We start from the raw sequence: 21,944 nt of genomic DNA, 5'->3' as shown, positions 1-21,944 counted from the left end.
TTTAGTTTATATATTTCATATGCCTTAGAAATTGAAACAAACGTTCCGGATATCCAGCCTTCGTCACTCTGTCGAAGGCTGGATAGCTGAAACTTTTGTTTCCAATTCCAAACTTGATCCTTGATCTTGTCACTCTGAGTGTAGTCTCGTGAGCCAGACTGTTGCCTCCCACAATGTTCAAATGCTTCCGTCATTCAGTCTGGAGCAACGGAATATGCTCTGAAAATGATCAAACGGTAAAATGGGTGTGACACCTCCTCCCCGCTTCCGTTTTGTCTTTACAATCGTGCAAATTTGTCCCGATATAAATCAAAATCGAAATGGAAATTTAAAAATATATAGATAGATAAATGTTTTAAAATATTTTTTTGTGAACGGCAATGACGAACAGATGGCAGTTTCCGGTCTCGGCTTTCGGGAGGTGTAATTCCAGACTCTAGAGCCTATAGGATTCAGAGATTGTGTGGAATAGTTGTCTGGCTACACGAGTAGGGGTGTGCCGATATATCGTCCCGCGATATATCGCGATACGTTTTCGCGACGATATGTATCGTTTTGGGGGAAAAAAATATCGTTTTGAATTTTTTTTTTTTTTACACCAATCAAAATAATCAGGCATGCAAACAGCCCCGAGGTGAAAAGGGTGACAACATGTTGTTTTTTTTCGGGTCAGGTGTCACACTATTGCCCTATTTGGATTCAAAACGGCTGAAAAGCTACAAGTTTGCATGTCTGAATAATGCAAAAACAGAATTATTTGTTTGCATTTCCTTTTTTTCTCCCCCATTTATTTTCATAATAAAAAAAGTGCGTATCGTATCGAAATCGTATCGAAGTTGTGAGCCAAATATCGTATCGTATCGTTTCGTGAAATTAGTGTATCGGCACACCCCTATACACGAGACAACCCTGAGTGTGACCCTTCACTTGCCAATGTTTGTTAAGCACCAGAGCAGGCTGAACGCGGTGGTAACAAAACGTTTATCTCTCTCTCTCTCTCTCTCTCTCTCTCTCTCTCTCTCTCTCTCTCTCTCTGTGATGTATTCAGGAGTGTGCGGGGGAGCCTCTGTTCTCGCTCTTCTGTGCCATCAAGCAGCAGATGGAGAAGGGCCCCATCGACTCCATCACGGGAGAGGCACGCTACTCGCTCAGCGAGGACAAGCTGATCCGACAACAGATCGACTACAAGACACTGGTGAGGGGTTCATTAACACCCAACCTGGGGGTCCAGGGTTAGGCCGAGGCCAGGGAGAGGCTATAGGGGCCAGCCAGGGGCTCATTCGTGAATGTTTTCTGAGGCCAGAGTGAGAGAGAGAGAGAGAGAGAGAGAGAGGGTGGTTATGGGTTGGTGGTCTGGAGACAAGTGCGCGGGAACGTTAAAGTTGTCGCTTTCACGCTTGACACGAAGGGGGCACGGAAGTGATGACCTCACTTCCTGTTGTGACCGGAGCTGTCAAGGACTGGAGCCTGGGACAGTGTATTGGTGTGGGTGTGCGTGTGCGTGCGCGCGTGCGTGCGCGCGTGCGTGCGCGCGTGCGTGCGTGTGTGTGTAACGTGCTCAGTCAGCGAGGGAGAAGCAGACAGTGTTTACAGCCATCCTGTCTCGTCTCATTTCTATGTCCCGAATACATTTTCTCTAAAGCTGTTCAGACTGAAGTCAACAGAGAGAGACCAGACGAGTCAATAACAGGTCTGGGTTTGCATCATTCTAAACCAGTTGTTTCCAAACTGGGGGTCTGGACTCCCAGGGGGGTTCCCAAATTATTTTAAGGGGGGTCCCCAGATGATTAGCTTAATGTGTGACATTGTTTTCTCACTCAACAGTAAGTGTATACAGGGTATCTGCACATTTCTAGTGACAATTTAATTACTTTTAAGACATTTTTAATACCACTTTGGCCAAATTGTAAAATATTACATGAGAAAGAATGTCAAACATTTAGAAAATAGCCGATCTACAAGCACACAAAGCCTCGCAGTGCGAGGCGTTGTGTGCTTGTAGATCGGCTATTTTCTAAATGTGTATGTGTGGAACCGAGTCAAACTAAATGTAATGCTTCAACTCCTACAATTCCAAATGCTTGTCAGGGTGGGGGGTGCCCAGTTACAGTAAGTGTATTTTTATTTTAGGGGGTCGCGGCCTGAAAGTTTTGGGAACCCTTGTTCTAAACCACAGATATCAGAAAACAGCTAAAATAGTGAAAATATTCCCCCTACAAGCTGTGTGAAGTGTTTGAAGCTTGCAGATGGGCAATTTTAGCAGAAAAACGATTTTTGTCTATAATGATAGGCTCAAAATGGGGACGCCAGCTTGAGAGTGGTTCATTCATATTGGCTTTTTAAGAAGCTTTGTCATGAATAATCTTGCTTATTTGTCGCTCTTTGTTGTGTATTTTGTAAAATGGTAAGAATTATTAAATTAGTGATTTTGGCAGGCCTGTAACGAGGGACGGGTACTGTTAGTATCGCTTGACAATGCAAATCTCAAGTGTTAATTTGACCTCTGGAAAGTGTGAGCATTGAGTTGCTGGTACCCCTCAGGAGTCTTTGTAACTAAAACAGAACATTGATTTAGACATGCGTTACTTTGCTCTATCAATCGTTCTGTCCTGACAAAGATGTCTCTCTTTTTTTTTACGGCGAGCACTTATTGGCCAATGATAGGGCCGTAAAACCAAAAGACATGAAGCTATAAACGTTTTTTATTGCTTCCAAGAAGTTGAACACGTCTTCCCTGACCTCGTAATGACCGGCGAGTGCTTCGCTGTTGATGATGATGATGATGATGATGATGATGAGTGGCGAACGCCAAATGACTATGATGGTCATAATTTGTCCGTTAGGTGCTCATCAGCAACAGGTATCTCCTTCACCCTCAAGGGGAGATCAGTTTCCCTTATAGTTTTTTTCTATCGCCGCAATTACAAGAAGCATCTTTCACCCAGTGGTGGAAAGTAACTAAGTACATGTACCCAAGTACTGTAGGCTATACTTAAGTACAATTCTCGTGGTATTTTCTACTTTACTGGAGTATTTCCAATATTCAATACTTTTAATTCTACTCCATTACATCTCAGAGGCAAATATTGTACTTTTTATTCCATTCATTAATTGAAAACTTACAATTTACTTTGTAGATTTAGATCATTATTACAAAGCACACATTTACCACTTCAGCCTCAACTGTAGTGTCGCAAAGCAACACATTGTGACCTTGTACACCTGTTCACTTGCCAAATGGGACATTCTGCATAAGGAGTACTTTTACTTTTGCCGTTTTAAGTATAATTTTGAATACCGGACTGATACTTTTACTTAAGTAAATGTGAGTACTTCTTCCACCACTGCTTTCACCGGAGCTCCTTGACTAGCAGCACACACACACACACACACACACACACACACACACACACACACACACACACACACACACACACACGCACACACGCACACACGCACACACACACACACACACACACACACACTCACACACACACACACACACACACACACACACACACACACACACACACACACACACACACGGTTGCCGTCTACAGCTGTTTGATCACTTAGTACCACGTCCATAGAGCAATGCTGTTTATTATTACAAAGACAGGCAGATTGGATTAAAGGTGATGAAGCGTGGCTGATTCATCTCCTCTATTTTGATACACTCATTAAAGTGGAATCCCACCCCGGGTCTCTCCTGTAATGTTCACAGAAAAGTTTATTTAGCGTCAAATTAAAACCAGCTCTCTCAGTCTGGAGGTATTGTACCGTATGGTGCTGTGTGTAAGGGGTGTAACAGTTAATCAAGCTAATAGATTTAATCAATAAAATGGATAATAATAATCCATTTGAATGAAATAATCAATTTTCAAAAAATACCCAAAATAGAAGATTTAGATCTTTTTTTCTTTTTTTCCCCCCGACACCGTTGTACAATGAAGTATAAAGTAGGGCTGAAGTGGTTGATCAGACTAATATATTTATTCATCTATGTTTCGCGTCGATTCACAATGTGAGACACAATTATACAAAAAAAAAACGCTATAACCCCCCCCCCCCCCCCCCCCCCCCATCTGTGTGTTTTTGTGCTGTAGGTGGTGAACTGCATCCACCCGGAGAACGAGAAGAGCCCGGAGATCCAGGTGAAGGTGTTGAACTGCGACACCATCAGCCAGGTGAAGGAGAAGATCCTGGACGCCATCTACAAGAACATCCCTCACTCCCACCGGCAGAAAGCCTCCGACATGGACCTCGGTAAGAACTAACAGCTTTCCGTTGAACGTTCGGAATCGGAATGATTGCTGTGACTTTCGGATAATAAAGAACACATTAAAGCTTGGCTGAGAGCAGTGGCGATTGAGGGCAAGGGGGGGCAATTGATGAAGCAGAGCAGAACAATATCACTTCAGAGAGGAGACAAAGCTCACTACTTACAGTACAGGTGCTGAAAATGATATTTTGCTGTTACAATAAGTGTTAAATAGCTCTATATTCCCATAGTAATCATTGTTATAGTATATAGTGTTTGATCAGTAACAGGGGTCTCCCTCCTGCTCTCTCCAGTCAGGACACAGACTCAATGAGGAGAGAGAGAGAGCACTCATACAGGAGACAAAATTGGAAGTGATAAAACAAACAAAAAATGTCTAAACAAAATTGGAACTGAAACACTATCAAATTGAAGCTGATGAATTGGTTCTCTCTTCTCACTTGGTATCCTGACCTGAAAATGCATTTTCAATTTATTAAAGAGCTGGAGAGATGGGGAGATGTTACAAACACTCTATGGCAATGACTACTATCAGAATATAGTGCTTTAACCTTGCTTGCTTTAAAAAAAAAAAGGAAAACAAAACATTTGTTTTAACCAGAAAATATCACTTACAGAACCTTTAGTAATGAGGAGATATTGTCAAATCCTTGATATGAAATGGATCATAGTTCCTGTCGTTGATTATTATTGGCTGAGTCACATTTGAATCCGTTGTAAAATGCTCTATAAACACACAGCTGCAGGGACATGCAGAGGAATTTGGAGAGGATGGGGCTGGAATTTCAAAAGGGCACCTATTGCCGACCGGCCCGATTACCATACTTTTAGGCCCGAAAACACAAAAAGAAACGAAAATGTGTCATTGCATACTTAATGCCCTCAAAGTCATGCATTCAACAAGATTTGAACTGTGCAGATTGGACCTTCCGTTCCAGAGATAATGGCCAAAACGTCTTGAAAATGGCCACTTTAGCCAATTTTCGATCGCCAATTTCCGGCCAAATTTTTGCCAATGTCGCCCGTTTTTCTTTAATAACACAGGCTAGGAAGGTTGGACAGCGGCGAACTAGATACCTGGTTAAAGTTCACTTTGAGTTGCATCCAACACATCGACTGCCATATCCATCGGCCATACCGGCTACTAGGTGCAGTTGAAATGTCTTTTTTGGGGGTAATAGATTTTTTTAATGTTTTTATTTTTTTAGTCTGGAGAGCCCCCTCTCATGTCTATGTGTGCACGTGCCTGCACAGCTGTGACTGTGTCAGAGATCTGCGGTACTAGGCCTGTCACAATTATTACGTAATCGTCTAATCACAATTATTTGAGATAATCTTAATTATTTTTGCATAATCGTTTCCATGTTGAAACATTTTCACACATTTTCAAACTAAAAAATCTTATATTCCACATTTTAATTCAAGATTAAAGGGACGGCAAGATAAGATAAACAAACACCGTGCATCCAGCAGTTAATTTCCCCGACCACCAGGGGGTGACGCAGGAGGGACTTCCATAGCGTTAAGGGGACTTCTGAAGGGGCCATGCCGAAAATATGTTGCTTTATTTGGATGCAATGCGTGTAACTGCCCGCCCCTGCTGGTTCTCTGAATTTTTATTTTTAAATAGGCTCTTTCATGATAAATTGACCACATATATGAAGTTAAACAACTAAATTCTATCCAAACGCTATCTTAAAAGTAAATTCTGTGCCTCAAAAACAAAGTTTGAGAGCGTTTTAAAACCGAAAGTAAAAAGTTCACACGGACATGGACGCGCACGGACGCGCACATGCGTGCGTTAATTTACGCCCCGGACAAACATAAACAGTAGGGAAAATACGGATTTCAGAAAGAGGACTGTGTTTCAATGCAGGAAAACACCCCAGCATCATTATATAGTGGCTGATAGAGGGGGAAAAATGCAAAATATTTATAATAATATTATTATTATTAATAATAATATAATAATCTGCTATTTTAAAAAAATAGCAGATTCATCTACAAGCTTGTAGATATAGCCGATGTATACAGTATATATATATAGGTATCATAGTCGCTTCTTTTGGGCTTGTTTTCCTAGACCTGGTTGCTTATTTCTCTCTCAAAATATGGCAACACTGATGCTTATAGGTTCAAGTGGTTAACTGATTAGATGAAAAGTTGAGGCTCCCCTGCACCACAGTTCGACCATCCAGTTCCCAGGAGGCCTTTCACAGCCTTGCTGTCTGCCTGGAGAGAGAGGCTGCCTGATCGTAGGCACCCATCGATTTTCTTTTTACCAAAGCCTCTCTTCCCGAGCCAAAAATACACCTCCTCTTTAGACGGAGAGAGAGAGAGAGAGGTCCACATCTCTGCAATCCATCCCGGGAGAGTTGACTTCCAGCTTCAGCTGGCTCTGATGTTTGAGTTGGTGTCCCTCCAGCCCCAAACTTCCCATCGACCGGGTCTCATGTCGGCCAGCCGTCTGACTCAGATGATTGATCAGCTAATCAATCGAGACACTCAGTGATCCTTTCCCGCTAAAAATGCTCTCCTTTTGTCTCTTCTCTTCTCTTCTCTTCTCTTCTCTTCTCTTCTCTTCTCTTCTCTTCTCTTCTCTTCTCTTCTTTCCTGTTTTCCTCTATTGTCTTTTCTGTATTCATTACAGCCTCATCCTGGTATTTGAAGTGTTGTTGAACAACATTGTTGCTCTATAGTTGCCGTTTCTGGATCAGAATCATGGATCTGGTGGTGTTGGAAGCAGGCTTGTGTCAGAGACATGTTTGCCAACATTAATTGAACCTTTTCTGGACACTGCACAGTACTTTATGTGAAAATTGGCTTTCAATAGGACTACTTTTCTGAAATGAGCATGCAAAATTGGAACTGGAACACTATACAAATTAAGCTTAAAATGGGTACTTTCTCCTGATTGGCTGAGAATTTGACACCTACCGAAAAATGTATTATCTGTTTATTAAAGAGCTGGAGAGACGGGGAGACTCCTGTTACTGAAAAACACTCATACTCACACTATAGCAATGATTACTATCACAATATAGTGTTTCAACCTTTTAACAAAATACTTTTTGTTTTAACCAAAAAATATCACTTACCCTACCTTTAACATTGACCCCCACCAGTATGTCTGCAGCTACTATGCCATGCCCCCCGTGGTGACGACACGTTGGCAAGCTCTATATACATTTCGGCCATTTGAAAACGAGGCATTGTGAGCTTGTAGATCTGCTATTTAAAAAAATATATATATACAATATATACATGTCCCAAACTTGTACTTTAGTACTTTTTCCACCACTGCCAAATACTCGTACAGTGATTTCGCACATTTATTGTGAGATTTGAGGGGATTTTATTTAGCACTGCCACTGTGTACAATCTATGTTTATATTATCTGCGTGCATAACTGCTCGGGCTCTGTAGACTGCGATCATTCATCGTCAACCTTCAAAGCGCTGTGTCTTATTTTAGACATGATAATTGACTGATATTGGTGCAGTCCCCGATGTCTTTGCAGATATGGGTCACACCATGCGTCTTGTGTGTGTGTGAGAGACTTAATGATCAGGGAATTGGGTACACCTTGCGCGTGTGTGTGTGTGTGTGTGTGTGTGTGTGTGTGTGCGCGCGCGTGCACGCGTCTTCGCACATACCTGTGCATGTGAGTAATGGTATTATCTGGGGGCGTTGTTTATGTGCCAATAGCTCCGGTCCATCTTAATACCGTGCCATATTTTTTTGCAGTTTAATACTGCCAGATGGGATTTGTGGAGGCCACTGTTGTTTGTTAGTAATATAACATATACCATATTTATAACCGGGCCATGGCTGTTTGTCTGTGCGCCGTAGGGACGGCGGCTAAATGAAGAGATGGGGTTTAGTGTTTTGATGACATATTCCTAGGATGAAATTGTTTTATGGTCCCTGCCAGGGCGTTATGTGTTCTCCTATTATTGTTTTATTATGAGAGCGAATTGGAAATCGTCCGTCGTCTGAGTGAGCTGTCTCCTCGCTCGATGTCAGTGTTGATGCGTCTGTCTGTCTGAAAATACATTTTGTGCTTGTGTTCATAATATATCCCATTAAGACCTGAGGGGGATTTTACAAACGTCTTCTAAATCCCAACAGTTTTCTGAAAAAACGTATGTCGCTATATCAGTGGTGCTCACAACTTTTTCATGTCAAGGACCCCCAAGATCATAGGTATTTGGCCGCGGACCCCCATCTCAAAATATCTTGTTTCAGGGACCCCCAGAAGCAAAGATTTGAGTTAAAATGTTATATACATATGTATTCAAAGATTTGTCACACATGTTCACGATTTAAAAATAAATAAATAGCAGATCTACAAGCTCATAGTGCGGCACGAAGTGACGCGCTATGAGCTTGTATATCTTGAATAGCCAACCAATATCCTATAGTGTAGCTAAAATCTAAAATGATGCAGATGCTTTCCCGGTTTGAATGAGATATTTTATGGTTGGCCAATAGATGCGAGGATACGTTACAATTTATAGTTTAGGCATTTTACCGTCGCAGGCGCTTTTTATCCAAAGTGAGATCAGAGTAAATATCATGAATCCTTGTCAACAAACAAGATAAATTGTTGAGTGTAAAGAGAACAATGCGTAACCAGCGTATATCTGCATGGTAGACTAGCATCTACAAAAAGTGTGACAAGAAAGGATACAAGGAGAGAGGGTGCTAGCGTGTGTGGTGGAGTCTGAAGAAATGGGTGCTATGGGGTAGGTGGAGTCTAAAGTGGCGTGAGTCTACGGTGGAAAATGCAGAGAGAGTCTGCAGTTGTGACTGCAAGGGGCAGGTTATTCCACAGTTTGGGAGCCAATTGAGGGACACAGTGGTGCAGTCGGTAGCGCTGTCGCCTCACAGCTAGAAGGTCCTGGGTTCGATTCCCGCCGGGGACGCTGTGGGCGCTGCGGGCGTGTCCTCTCCTCCGCGTCATCAGTGCCCATAGCCTAGTTGGGGTTGGTGAAAGGGCCTTCCTGTGTGGAGTTTGCATGTTCTCCCCGTGTCCCCTAGAGTAGGTACCCTCACAAAAAAACATGCAGTAATCCTGGTCTCTATATTGCCTCTCCCTGGTCAGCCGGGGCGCCTGATGGAGGGGAAAGGAACTGGTTGGAATAACTTGTTCCTTCCACGCGCCACGGGAAACCCCCCCCTGTAGCGGCTTGCTAGCTCCTCATGCATTGAAGGAGGCATGAGCTCAGTTCTGGGCTCTCTCTGGGCTGGCAGAGGGAGAGTAACGCCCATGATTACATAGGCAATTGGCACTGCATGGGTGAAAAAATGGGTGAAAAAATTGTGGGAGAAAAATAATAAAATGTTTACAGAATCGTAACTTGTACCCCCCCCCCCAAACATGTGCCATTTCAGCCGCTGTGCCAGTCAAACGTTACTCGGCACCCGTTTGCCATGTGTGTATACATACATACATACTGTAAATACATACATACATACATACATATGTACACACATACATGTGCAGTATAACTACCAACGTAATGACTCTTTTATGTAGCTAGCATAATGGACGTTAATGTGCAAATAAGCATTAAGCGGTTTCCACAAATTTCCCTATTATGCTATATTGTTTGCATGTCAATTGAAGTTTGTCACAATGCAAAGCATATACTTTAATGTAACAAACAGTGCAAGGATTTAAATGTAGCGTAGAGCCGCTGGAACGTTTTATATCTCCACACAATGAATTCCCTCCTACTACAAGCTAGCCTGAGAGCAGAGCAGTAAGACCGTGTGTGTGTGTGTGTGTGTGTGTGTGTGTGTGTGTGTGTGTGTGTGTGTGTGTGTGTGTGTGTGTGTGTGTGTGTGTGTGTGTGTGTGTGTGTGTGTGTGTGTGTGTGTGTGTCAACACGCACGCGCACACACACACACACACACACACAGTATTTGGGAATCGGGGCGAATCTGGGCTTTGCTCTTGGTTTCATCCCAGGTCTTCTGTTATTTCTTTTGTCGTTTTTCTTTTCTTCAATTTTTCCCCCCCTTTTTTTTCTCATTTGTTTACGGAGCGTCTTGGAACCATGCAGGGGGACTCTCCGGTGCTCATTTGCATGTTTATAGGAAAGATGTACTGTTACAAACGGCACACGGTCTCTCATCATCACTCGCACACATTCTTCTAACAGTATATTCCAGTGTATCCTCCTCAGGCGGAGCCCTCCATCACACGTCGTTGTGATTGCTATAGAGCTTTGTCTTCTCCATTCGTGAGCGGAATGGAAGATGACAAGCAGTCTGGTGGGGGGGGGGGTCACCTGATTCATGCTTAGTGGTGGAAAAAGTACTCAAGTTGTTTTGCTTGAGTAAACTAGTAGTCGGTGGTGGAAAGTACAATTTTGAGGTATTTGTACTTTACTTGAGTTTTTGCAATCCAATACTTCTACTTCTACTCCACTACATCTCGGAGGCAAATATTGTACTTTTACTCCACTACAATGATTTGAAAATTTTAGTTACTAGTTACTTTGCAGATATGAATGACATCATAAAACACACATTAACCACTTTAGCCCTATTTTATACCTACTGTAGGCTATTTGAAAATAGCCGATCTACAAGCTCACAACACGTCGCAACGCGTTTAAGTATTTTTACTTTTGGTACTTTAAGTACATTTTTACATTCTACATTGCAGTATTGATACTTTTACTTAAGTAAAACATTTTAGTACTTTTTCCACCACTGCTAGTAGTTCACCCAATTAGTTATTTTCTATCAATTACACACCCCATGAAGCATTGAATTTATGGAGATTTTTGTATTTTTTGTCGCATTCCTAAGCCAATAATTACCGGTGGAAAGATGCTAATGTGTCCGGTAGGAGACTCAATGGAGTCTCTTTGAGTCTCCTACCGGAATACACACGGTCATCAAATTATTGGCTCAGGAATGCGTCAAAAAAAATCTCCATTTATTCAAGGCTTCATGGGTATGTGTGTAATTGATAGCAATGTTTAATTTTTTTGGGTGAACTAGTCCTTTAAGTAAAAGTATCAATACTGCAATGTAGAAACACTCAGTAAAAGTCTGTTATTGAAAATGTACTTGAGTAAAAGTACAAAGGTATTGGTATCAAAATGTACTTAAAGTACCAAAAGTAAAAGTACTCATTATGCAGAATGTCAAGCTCACAACGTGTCGCGCTGCCGACGTGTTGTGTGCTGGTAGATCGTCTTTTTTTGGTTGCGCGCAATGCACGGCGACACAATGCTAAGAGCTGGTGCCATGTTTTTGCACCTTTTCTGTTTTTCATGTGTCTATGAGGTTGATAGAACTTCATTAAGCCCCCCGTGGTGGTTTTATGGTGTTTTATGTCTTCTCTGACTATTTGGAGTTTCTTCCTGGAGGCTGAAACCTTGAGGGTCAAACGTGCCAATAGAGAAACAGCGCTTTAGTGACATAGTAAAAACATACCCTCCCCCTCATTATCATAACACAACAGGTGTGGGCATGAGGAGGAGGAGGGACTAGGACAGGTGGGTGGTGCTAAGGTGGTGGAGGAGGTGCTAAGAACCAGGTTTACTTAATGAGCTGGAGGCGTGTCTACATAAAAAAATAATTTTACAATTTCTGTACACTTTTTTGAAAAAAATCTTCCTCCTAGTATAACCATAATACCTGATGATTATGTTTTAGGGGGGGGGGGGATCACTGAAAATCACGGCACCCCGTATTTAACCAAGTATAATAAGCCACACTGGAGAGTCACACAAAAAAACACAATAACGTATTCATACAGCCTGGGATATGCCTGCATGCAAACAATGGAGGAATCATCCACTTGTTTGTTGTGGAGAACAAACAGTCTTTTGTTGTCTCAGTTATGATGATGTTGGCAGCGTCTGAGAGGTTTTGTATTTGATTTTCTGATGAGGAGTGAAATCTCTCAGAAAGACGGTGGGTTAGTTTAAATGTAAATGTAGCATTGTTGTACTTAAGTAGTGTGTTGTGTTGTTGTTTTTGAAGCGTGCTTTAAGCTAGGGTGACCATACATTCAGCCCCTCAAACCGGGACCCTTAAGTCAATGCGCACGTTCGTCGTGCATGCGTGCGCCCATGCATGCACGTTCATGCACACACACAGGTATACGCACCATAGATGTCGCATACAGGCAACGAGTGATTGACAAACATCAGCCTCAGCGTTGAATTCAGACACGCAATGCATTTGTGCATGTTTTCGGATTGGTTATAGGTGCAGTGGTGTGTTCTACCAGTACATTTAGAAAGAAATATTACACCCTCTGTAACCACAAGAATTAGCGCACCTGATACGCTGGAGGAGGGGCTGGGGCTAGGAAAGCTGGTCCAAGTCACAGGGTGATTAACATTAGAAACAGTAGAAAATCAGTAATTTTACCCAGTCTTACTGCATGCTCTCACTTATGTGTGGATGCATGTATTATGGGCCTATTGTTATTATTATACATTCTCTCTCTCTCGCGAGAGCGTGCATGTGCCGTGCGTGGTCACATAATGAAAGGGAGGGATTCATTATTAGCACCTGTTAGGTGAGCATGTTTACATGAACAGGATTAACGTCCATGCAACCTCTGAAAACAACTATTATTATTAAAATTCTGGCAATTTTGTGGTGAATGTTGAAAACCCGGGACATATTAGTGTTTTAGAGATATGAGTCGGGGCTCGAGACACGCAGCTTGAAATGAGGACAATCGTCTGGTCTGGTCACCCTACTCTAAGCCCTTTCAACCTGGCGTCTCTATTTTGGGCATATGTCATTATGGGCCAACATTTTCTAAAATGTCGAAATGGCACCAGACCACATGGGCTCTAATGCCTGACAACGAGTCCCCCGATCGATTCACGGCCGGCCGGGCAATTTGCTGCATGTCGCTCCTCTACTCTCTCACTCTCTCTCTCTCTCTCTCTCTCTCTCTCTCTCTCTCTCTCTCTCTCTCTCTCTCTCTCTCTCTCTCTCTCTCTCTCTCTCTCTCTCCGTGTTTCTTGTATCTCTCCACTGTATACCTTTCAAGCAAAGGCTCAGAAAAAGTTGACGAAAATGGCATGATAATCGGCTATTTTCGCTTTTTGTCGTACAATGAAGTATATGGGGCTTAAATGGGAATAAGCCGTGTCGCTTTTGTTAGTGGTGTCTCTCCATGACATGTTGGTGCGCAGGTGTATACGCCATGCTGGGAAGACGCGAGAACTAGTATTGAATGATCAGGCATTGTTTGTGGAATGAAACTATAGGCCTTGTTGTGTCGCCTGTCCCTTTAAGGCTTTCTAGTTTCTTTCTCTCCATCCGTTTGTGGAGAGAGGATCAGAGTCTCGCCTTGTTTCCTCTGCAAGACTCCCCCAGCAATAACAATAAGGACAGCTCAGCAGGGGGGCTTAGGGTGGTCGATGGTTAGGGTGCGTCAGAGACTGAAACACGGGCTCTGTTGCCGCAGATGAAAAAGGAAGTGGATACTAGGCCTTTGGGCCGGCGGCGCTAATCACACACATCGATCCGAACAGCGAGAGACGGAGAAGGTGGGGGGGGGGGAGAGAGAGAGAGAGAGAGAGAGAGAGAGAGAGGTGGAAAGTAACTGAGTACATTTACTCAAGTGCTGTACTTACAGTAAGTACAATTTTGAGGTACTTTTTTTACTTTCCTGGAGTACTTCCAATTTTCAATAATTGTTACTTCTACTCCACTAACATCTCAAAGGCGAATATTGTACTTTTTACTCCACTATAGTTATTTGAAAACTTGAATTACTTAGAAGATTTTGATTATTATTACAAAACCACTTCAGACCTATATGGCATTTTCAAAATAGCAAATCTCCGATCTATAAGCTCATGATGTTGGATAACAGGAGAGAGAGAGAGAGAGAGAGAGAGAGAGAGAGAGAGAGAGAGAGAGAGAGAGAGAGAGAGAGAGAGAGAGAGGCAGAGGGAGAGGGAGAGAGAGAGAGAGAGAGAGAGAGAGAGAGAGAGAGCGCTACTAACAAAGAGAAGGGAGGGTGATTCATTTAAACCGTCTTTTCTCCCACTCCCATTATGTCTGTTATTTATCTCTCTTCTCCGTTCTACACTTGTCTCTGCGTATATCCCTGCAGTGCAAGTGGTTCGTGAATCATGTCATCCATGTTACTCTTTTTATGAAGAAAAAGAAGTAGAGCCGCACACTCGTAGCTGCCGATGCCAACTTTTTTAATAATAATCACAGGGAAACCAACGTTTCGGACCGACAAGCGGCCTTCTTCAGGGTATCGTTGCTGTTGGGCTTGTATCTCCAGATTTCAACTTTTGATGTGTTCTTCATGAATGAAGGCCCTACTTCTTCGTACATGAGTGCCATGCAGCGAAAATAGCCAACATTCAAGGCATGCTTTCTGTGGGTTTTATAAACATTGACAGGGGGGTAGAGACACTTTATATGGTAATAATCACTCGGTGCCACGCTATGAACTTAACCCCTAAACTGCTCCTGATTAGCAGGTAGGTGCCTTTGTAAAAGGCGGTGATGCACATTGTAAAACGCTTTGGATAAAGGCGTTTTTATAGATGCACCATTAACCAATTTTTTTTCCCTCAACAGAATGGCGTCAGGGTAGAGGGCAGCGCATGATCCTCCAAGACGAAGACATCACCACCAAGATAGAGAGCGACTGGAAGAGACTCAACATGCTGTCTCATTACCAGGTATTGAACGCACACATGCACACGCGCACACACACACACACACACACACACACACACACACACACACACACACACACACACACACACACACACACACACACACACACACACACACACACACACACACACACACACACACCACGGTGGCTGCTGATGCCGGAGGAAGATTTGCCTTTTTGAATTTGTGTATTTGTTTAACATATTCACAGTCATATCAATGTCTGCTCCCTTACATAACAATAACAATATGCAGTAGTCCCCACTCCTTTTTGGTTGTTGTTTTTTGTCACAGTACATTTGTGCATACTTATATTATGTGAAATGTGTCCTCTGCCTCCTATATTCACAGGCATCATATCAATGTCTACTCCCTTATGTAATAATAACAATATACAATATAGTCTCCTATTTGTCTCATCTGTTTAAGAAAGTAGGTAGCTGATATATTGCACTTTTACCGTAGCGCTATAGGTATACTCTTAGTTGCTTGTTTTAGAAGAGAATGCACTTAAGACTTCTGGTGATTAGTAGTTGTCTTGCCCACCTGTGTTGAATGCACTTATTTTAATACAGCACCCAGGGAGCATTTAGGGGTTAAGTGTCTTGCTAAGGGACACTTCAACTCATAGTCTGGGCAGATCAGGGTTGGGTGGCTGGGGGGGGGGGGGGGCTGTCTGTCTACCGCTCCCACCTTGTGATTGGAGTGTCAGTCGTGAGATGGAGAGGTCGGGGGTTCATTCCCGGGGGCCGAGTCATACCGAAAGCTACAAACGGTATCCAATGCCATCCCTGCATGCTTGGCACCTGGATTGGGTGCAAGTCCCTGCGACTTACCGGCATAATTTCCAGCGGGTATACTTGTTGTACATCATGGCTGGGGGATGTAATTGTATATCAAGCTGCCCGTGGAAACAGGAGATAGTCTCCTGACCTCTTGGAACTCTTGGTTCCCAAGGCATACTTACCGTACCTACTCTCTACCCACTCAGCTATGGCTGCCTCTAGTTACGAATGTGGCACCTAAGTACATGACCGTGTGCATTGTTAAGGTCATGCGTGCGTGTGTGCGTGCTTGCGTACGTGAATGCATTACAAAACATACCGTGTGTCTGACATACTGTATCACACTGTAACATTCAGAGTTAAATTAACTATCAGGATTTACAGTGTAGCCTCATCCCAAACATATTGATTGTTTTACACACAGAAGATGCACTGTGAAGATCCATGCTGTGCAATGTAAACATCAGCAAACCATTACATTTCATTATAGCGTCTCGTTTCGATCTGGATTCCAATCAAATTGGCATGAAAGGCATTTTCATCGCGGTCGGTATATGAAGACATTATGACATAATATCTGGATGCTCGGTAACGTCTTGTTGGTTTACACTTAGCTTATTTGTGATTGTGTTGACTGTCTGTATGTTAATGTGAGTTATATTATGCTAATACTGTTTAGACTAATGCATATCAAAGAATGACGGGAGGGAGATGCTTGTATGTCACATCCATCTGTATATCCATGTGTATACACACAGTTTAATATTATTAGTCAATTATCTCTGTAAAGTTTGTAACCATAAACACAGAGAAAAACTCATAATAAGGTTAAGGTTTAGATTTTTGGTGGTGGTGAAACAGTTGATCACTGTTTTAACATGTTACTGTATGTTATAGCCAGTGGAGTAACTAAGTACATTTACTCAAGTACTGTACTGAAGTATAATTTTGAGAGTATTTCCAATTATCAGTACTTTTACTTCTACTCTCCTACATCTCAGAGGCAAATATTCTACTTTTACTCCACTACAATTATTTGAAAACGTACTAGTTACTTTGTTGATTTTGACTATTATTACAAAACATACATTAACCACTTCAGCCCTATATACATTTCGGCCATTTGAAAATAGCCGATCTACAAGCTCACAATGCGTCGCGATGCGACGCATTGTGAGCTTGTAGATCGGCTTGTAACAGACACTATTTCTACATTTCAGTATTGATATACTCGTACTTAAATAGAAAAATGTGAGTACTTTTTCCATCACTGGTTATAAACATGATTATGTTCGCGTAGTAGACGCTCAAAAAAAAGCCGGATTCACCACGGTGGATTCAAACCCACGACCTCTGGGTTGGTGGGCAGGCACTTTTACCTTCCGCACCACCCGAGCACCGCACGTGTTTTCTTCTATCACAGCAGCTCAGCTATTGATTGTTTTCTTTTTTTTTTTTTACACAAATACTGTCAAAAAAACATATAGCCTGGTGAAATGTCAAGATGGTATGAAAACACCAAAGCCTTCCTCCAGGGACACGACCGGCGTTACGTCTTAGACCTGGAGGTAATCCTCCGTGTCTGGATGTGAGGTGTCAGTCAGGATGCTGTGGTCTCACACTGGAAGGGAAAGGGATTAGTGTTGACATTTATTATTTGTTGTTTGTTTATCCCATTGAGACCTGAAGCCGATTCTACATGTCTCCTAAATCTCAGTATTCTGAAAAACCTATGTTTCTATATCAGTGGTGTTCAATCTTTTTCATGTCAAGGACCCCCAAAATGATATGTATTTGGCCGCGGACCCCCATCAAAATGTTTCGTTCCAGGGACCCCCAGAAGTAAAGATTTGAGTTCAAAATGTTCCCTTTAAAAGTATTTATATTCAAAGATTTGCACACATTTTCACGATTTTTCAAAAATAGCAGATCTACAAGCTCGTAGCGCGGCACTCGGTGCCGCGCTATGAGCTTGTAGATCTGCTATTTTTGAATAGCCAACGTGTAGAATAATGCTTTTTAGCTCAAATCTAAAAATGACACAGTTCCAGGTCTTACTGGGTTATTTGGCAAAGGGATAGTGTTGGCCTACAATAAATGTATTGCACCAGAGAAAGCTCTACAAGCTCATGTTCACCTGTAGGTGGGTGGCATCGGTGGCACATGCAAAACAATGGAGTAAAAAAAAACATATACGACATGTAAAAGCAATCCTGGCAGAGAAGAAGATCACATAAAAGCGATTAACCCATCCGGGAACACTTACTGTGTCATTTTAGATTTTTTAGCTACAACCAGAGCTACAACCAGAGCCTTGTACGGAGGTGACGCAACTCTCCTTGAATGGCTCTGGCTACAACCATTATTTATACTTTGGGATATTAAAATAAATAGCATACATACAAGCTCATAGCGCGCAGTGTCGCTCTACGAGCTTGTAGATCTGCTATTTTCTTTTGTGAAAAATCATGAAAAATGTGTGCAAATCTTTTAATGCATATATATATTTTTTTCAAAGCAAGTGGTTCTCAAACATTTTTCATGTCAAAGACCCCCAAAATGATATGTATTTGTCCACGGACCACCCCATCTCAAAATATTTTGTTCCAGGGACCCCCAGAAGCAAAGGGGGTATTTTGCACACATTTTCGTTTAAAAATAGCAGATCTACAAGCTCATATTCAAAAATAGCAGGTAATACAAGCTCATAGCGCGGCACCGAGTGCCGCGCTATGAGCTTGTATTATCTGCTATTTTGGAATAGCCAAAGACTATAGCTAAAATGACACGGATGCGTTCCCGGGTTGAATGGGTTAAAAGAACTGTCTGTCAGTCACAGGGCCCTTAGCGCAGACTCTGATTGGCCCTTCCACTTTTTGGTTCCTGCAAAACGCCCGCCCAGTGCTTGGGGGCCAGACCGGTCTGTCTGCAGAAGACACATGATAAATGTGAATTCACCGTTGGGCGACCGGGGTTGGTTTACCAGGCTAATTAAAATGCTGGGCACGTGCACATCACTGCACAGTGGACACACCAAAGGAAACACACACACACACACGTGTGCAGCACACATGCACACACTTAACCACTTAAACCGTATAGTCCAGTGGTTCTCAATCAGTGGTCCAGGGACCACCAGTGATCCTCGAGGGGGTTCCAGGGCCCAGGGGTTCCCCAGCAAAAGGTGTTAACAGACATTTTCACCCCTTCATCCATTATTGTATTCGTTGGCTATTCAACTCGGTGCGTCACTTCGTGCCGCGCTGCAAGCTTGTAGATTGCTATTTTTGCCAGACCCAAGGGGTCGGCCTACATGAGGCTTTGTCCGTCCCCATTTCGTCCATACATGGGCATACTCGGTCCATTTCGTCCATACATGGGCATAACTCGGTCTATCCCCCTTTCGTCCATACCTGGGCATAAAATTATGTCACCCTTTCGTCCATACATGGGCATAAAAGGGACCTCTGAATTTCGTCCCCCTTTCGTCCATACATGGGCATAAAAGGGAATTTATTCTGGGTCTGGCAGAACCAGGTCTCCTGGTCTTGTTTTTAAACATTTTCGATTTTCGAAAGTTTTTTTGTAGATTTTTGCATTTTTTAATACAAATCTTCTCTTCTGGGGGTCTTTGATTATCTATTTAGGGGTCCTTGGCGTGAAAAGGTTGAAAACCACTGGTAGTCGACTGTATTGCCATGGGCGCTATAATTAGTTGACCATATTCGCTTGGGTATCTTTGCCAAATATACAGGCTCAACGCATTGTGAGCTTGTAGATTGTCTATTTTCGGCAAATCCCTCCCCCCCCCCCCCCCCAGGATACGGATGCTAGGTTGTGTTTTAAAAGAAGTTTGAGGGCTCTGGATCGCTGGCCTAGCTGTCCAGGCACCTAGCTATAGGCTCTAATGCAGTCTGACATCGCGTCACGGGTCCACGGCCCGTTCCCGACGACCTTTGCTGCGCGTCTCTCCCCGTCTCTCTCTCCCTCTTTCCTGTCTATCTTCACTTAAAAAAAACTATCAATAATCAAGCAGAAAAGCCAAAAAAAAAACTTTAGAAAATACATGATAATAAGAGTGGCAGCAGACCTGCAGTTTTCCGGGAGTTTGTCCCAGATATGTGGTGCATAAAACCACCAAAAATATTCCTGTAATTTCCATTCACTATTACTATTATTATTAGTGTTTAAATTGGCAGATTCGCAAATGACGTCAAACGGCCGACTGGACGTTGACAAAAGGTTTATGGCATTTCTCCTCCTATAGCGACAAATAAAATGTTGAAACTGTTGGAACAGCGTCGTGCACAGCGTTCAACGGTGTGACACGCACACAAAAGATGATTAAGATGGATGTCGGGTGAATCATTAAATCATCAATCATCGGCACAACGCTCATACCTGGACACAATCATCAGAAACACACACACGCACGTGCGCACACACACACACACACACACACACACACACACACACACACACACACACACACACACACGCAGCCAGGCAGAGTGACAGACAGACACATATTGACAGAGCCAACGCTTGGCACATCACGATTAGCGAGCGTCTGTCCAGCCAACCAGAATGATGGCCTGCCCTATACTCCAAATGGGAAATGGCGCTCGGCTTGCCGCTTGTTCATTACGGTGTAAATAATTTGAGAGGCTGAGATGAACGTCCGCCGTCCTCTCTCTCTCTCTCTCTCTCTCTCTCTCTCTCTCTCTCTCTCTCTCTCTCTCTCTCTCTCTCTCTCTCTCTCTCTCTCTCTCGCCTGTCCTCCTCTCCTCTCCAAGCACGCACGCTCCTCCCGGAGAAGCCGGGGGTCTAAATTAAATGTCAGCGGAGAGGCGAGTTAGTTGCCTCTGCCGTGCCGGCTGTGGAGGCGGAGGGGGGGGGGGGGGGTTTGGAGGAGGGGTGAGTGAGGCGTGGGTTTGGAATGGATTAGGGAGGTTGATTGGAATCGCAGATAAGATAATGAAGACAGAAGTTAATTCATTTGGTTTTGCAGGGCCAGGGGAAGGAGAGTGCCTGGTCCTTGACAGACAAAAAAATAAAAATAAATGAATGCACCCACCACCACTACCACCACCACTGGTGGACAAGGTGGTTTCACTATTATTATTATATATTTTTTGTAATTAAGTATAATTAAGTGGCTTAAGTGGTTAATTCATAATGTATTTTTGTGAGTTTGAGTCCCAGGGCTCCCTTCCTAGAAATGTAGTGGAGTCAGAAGCACATAATTTGTCTTTCAGATGTGGAGTGAAACTATAATAGGCTAAAGTACAATAAAGTACAGCTACTCAAAATAATAGTACTTCAAGTATATCGTCTCTGTCGGGTGGAAACCTCATATGTCCAAAACTGTTACTTTTTAGGATTCAGAAATAGCAAAAGTATTTTCGTCATTTCCGTTCACCAAGTTATGAGCAGATTCACTGCAGTTTAGATGGAATGTACATGGAACAAATGTTTACAATCTCAGAGTTACACACCCATTTGGAACCCCCTCAAGGAACCATGAGGGTCCCTGGACCACACTTTGAGACCCACTGGTGTAGCAGAGTGTTTCCAGTGAGCCAACATGCAATATCAGCACCCTGACTCTGTTTGACCAGAATGGAACAGAGCCTTCATTAGTATCATTGATAAGACCTGTGAAGGAAGTAAGGAAGAGGCCCAATTTAATATAGCTGCTAGAGCCGTTTCCAGCCCCCCCCCCCCCCCCCCCCCCTCCCTGCTCTGATCTAGTGTCAATGATAGTGTGAGATCTGGCCGTAAAGTTAGCCTTTTCCAGCTTCGGAAGCGATCAAATCGTGACCGCGGGCTAAACTCTGACATTCACTGCATCAGATCTCTCTATCATATTAATAACAATAAATCTCTGTCTCTCTGCTCTTTTCCAGTAAACTGTGCTCTGCCTCTCTCGCCCGTATCCCTCCTATATCCTGGTGTTATTTCCCCAAACACCACTCGTCCCGTGCAGGTTCATTATGCTGCCGTACAGATTCATGTCAGATTAAGGAACCGGGGGGGGGGGGGGGGGGGGCGGCAGAGCAGAGAGGTTGGCTTTCTGCCCACCTGGGATTGATACCAACATTATGCATGCAGTGAATGGCTGAAATAATGTTAGAATATAATCAGACACACGCACGCGCAACACATACGCACGCAGA

General features: G+C 43.1%; 1 protein-coding gene across 1 annotated transcript in view; it reads left to right on the top strand.

Moving 5' to 3' along the window:
* Positions 1–21,944, top strand: part of LOC311039662 (plexin-A4) — a 162,184-nt gene that overhangs the window by 109,865 nt on the left and 30,375 nt on the right. The window contains exons 20-22 of the mRNA XM_084049606.1: positions 1,049–1,195; positions 4,107–4,266; positions 14,879–14,982. Of these exons, the coding sequence (XP_083905732.1) occupies positions 1,049–1,195; positions 4,107–4,266; positions 14,879–14,982 (411 nt within the window). The remainder of the gene's footprint in view (positions 1–1,048; positions 1,196–4,106; positions 4,267–14,878; positions 14,983–21,944) is intronic.

Source organism: Gymnoscopelus microlampas, assembly GCF_963454915.1.
Source record: "Gymnoscopelus microlampas genome assembly, chromosome: 23".
Classification (NCBI taxonomy): Eukaryota; Metazoa; Chordata; class Actinopteri; order Myctophiformes; family Myctophidae; genus Gymnoscopelus; species Gymnoscopelus microlampas.
The sequence above is the reverse complement of the archived record's forward strand: the minus strand, read 5'-3'. Positions and strand labels throughout refer to the sequence as shown.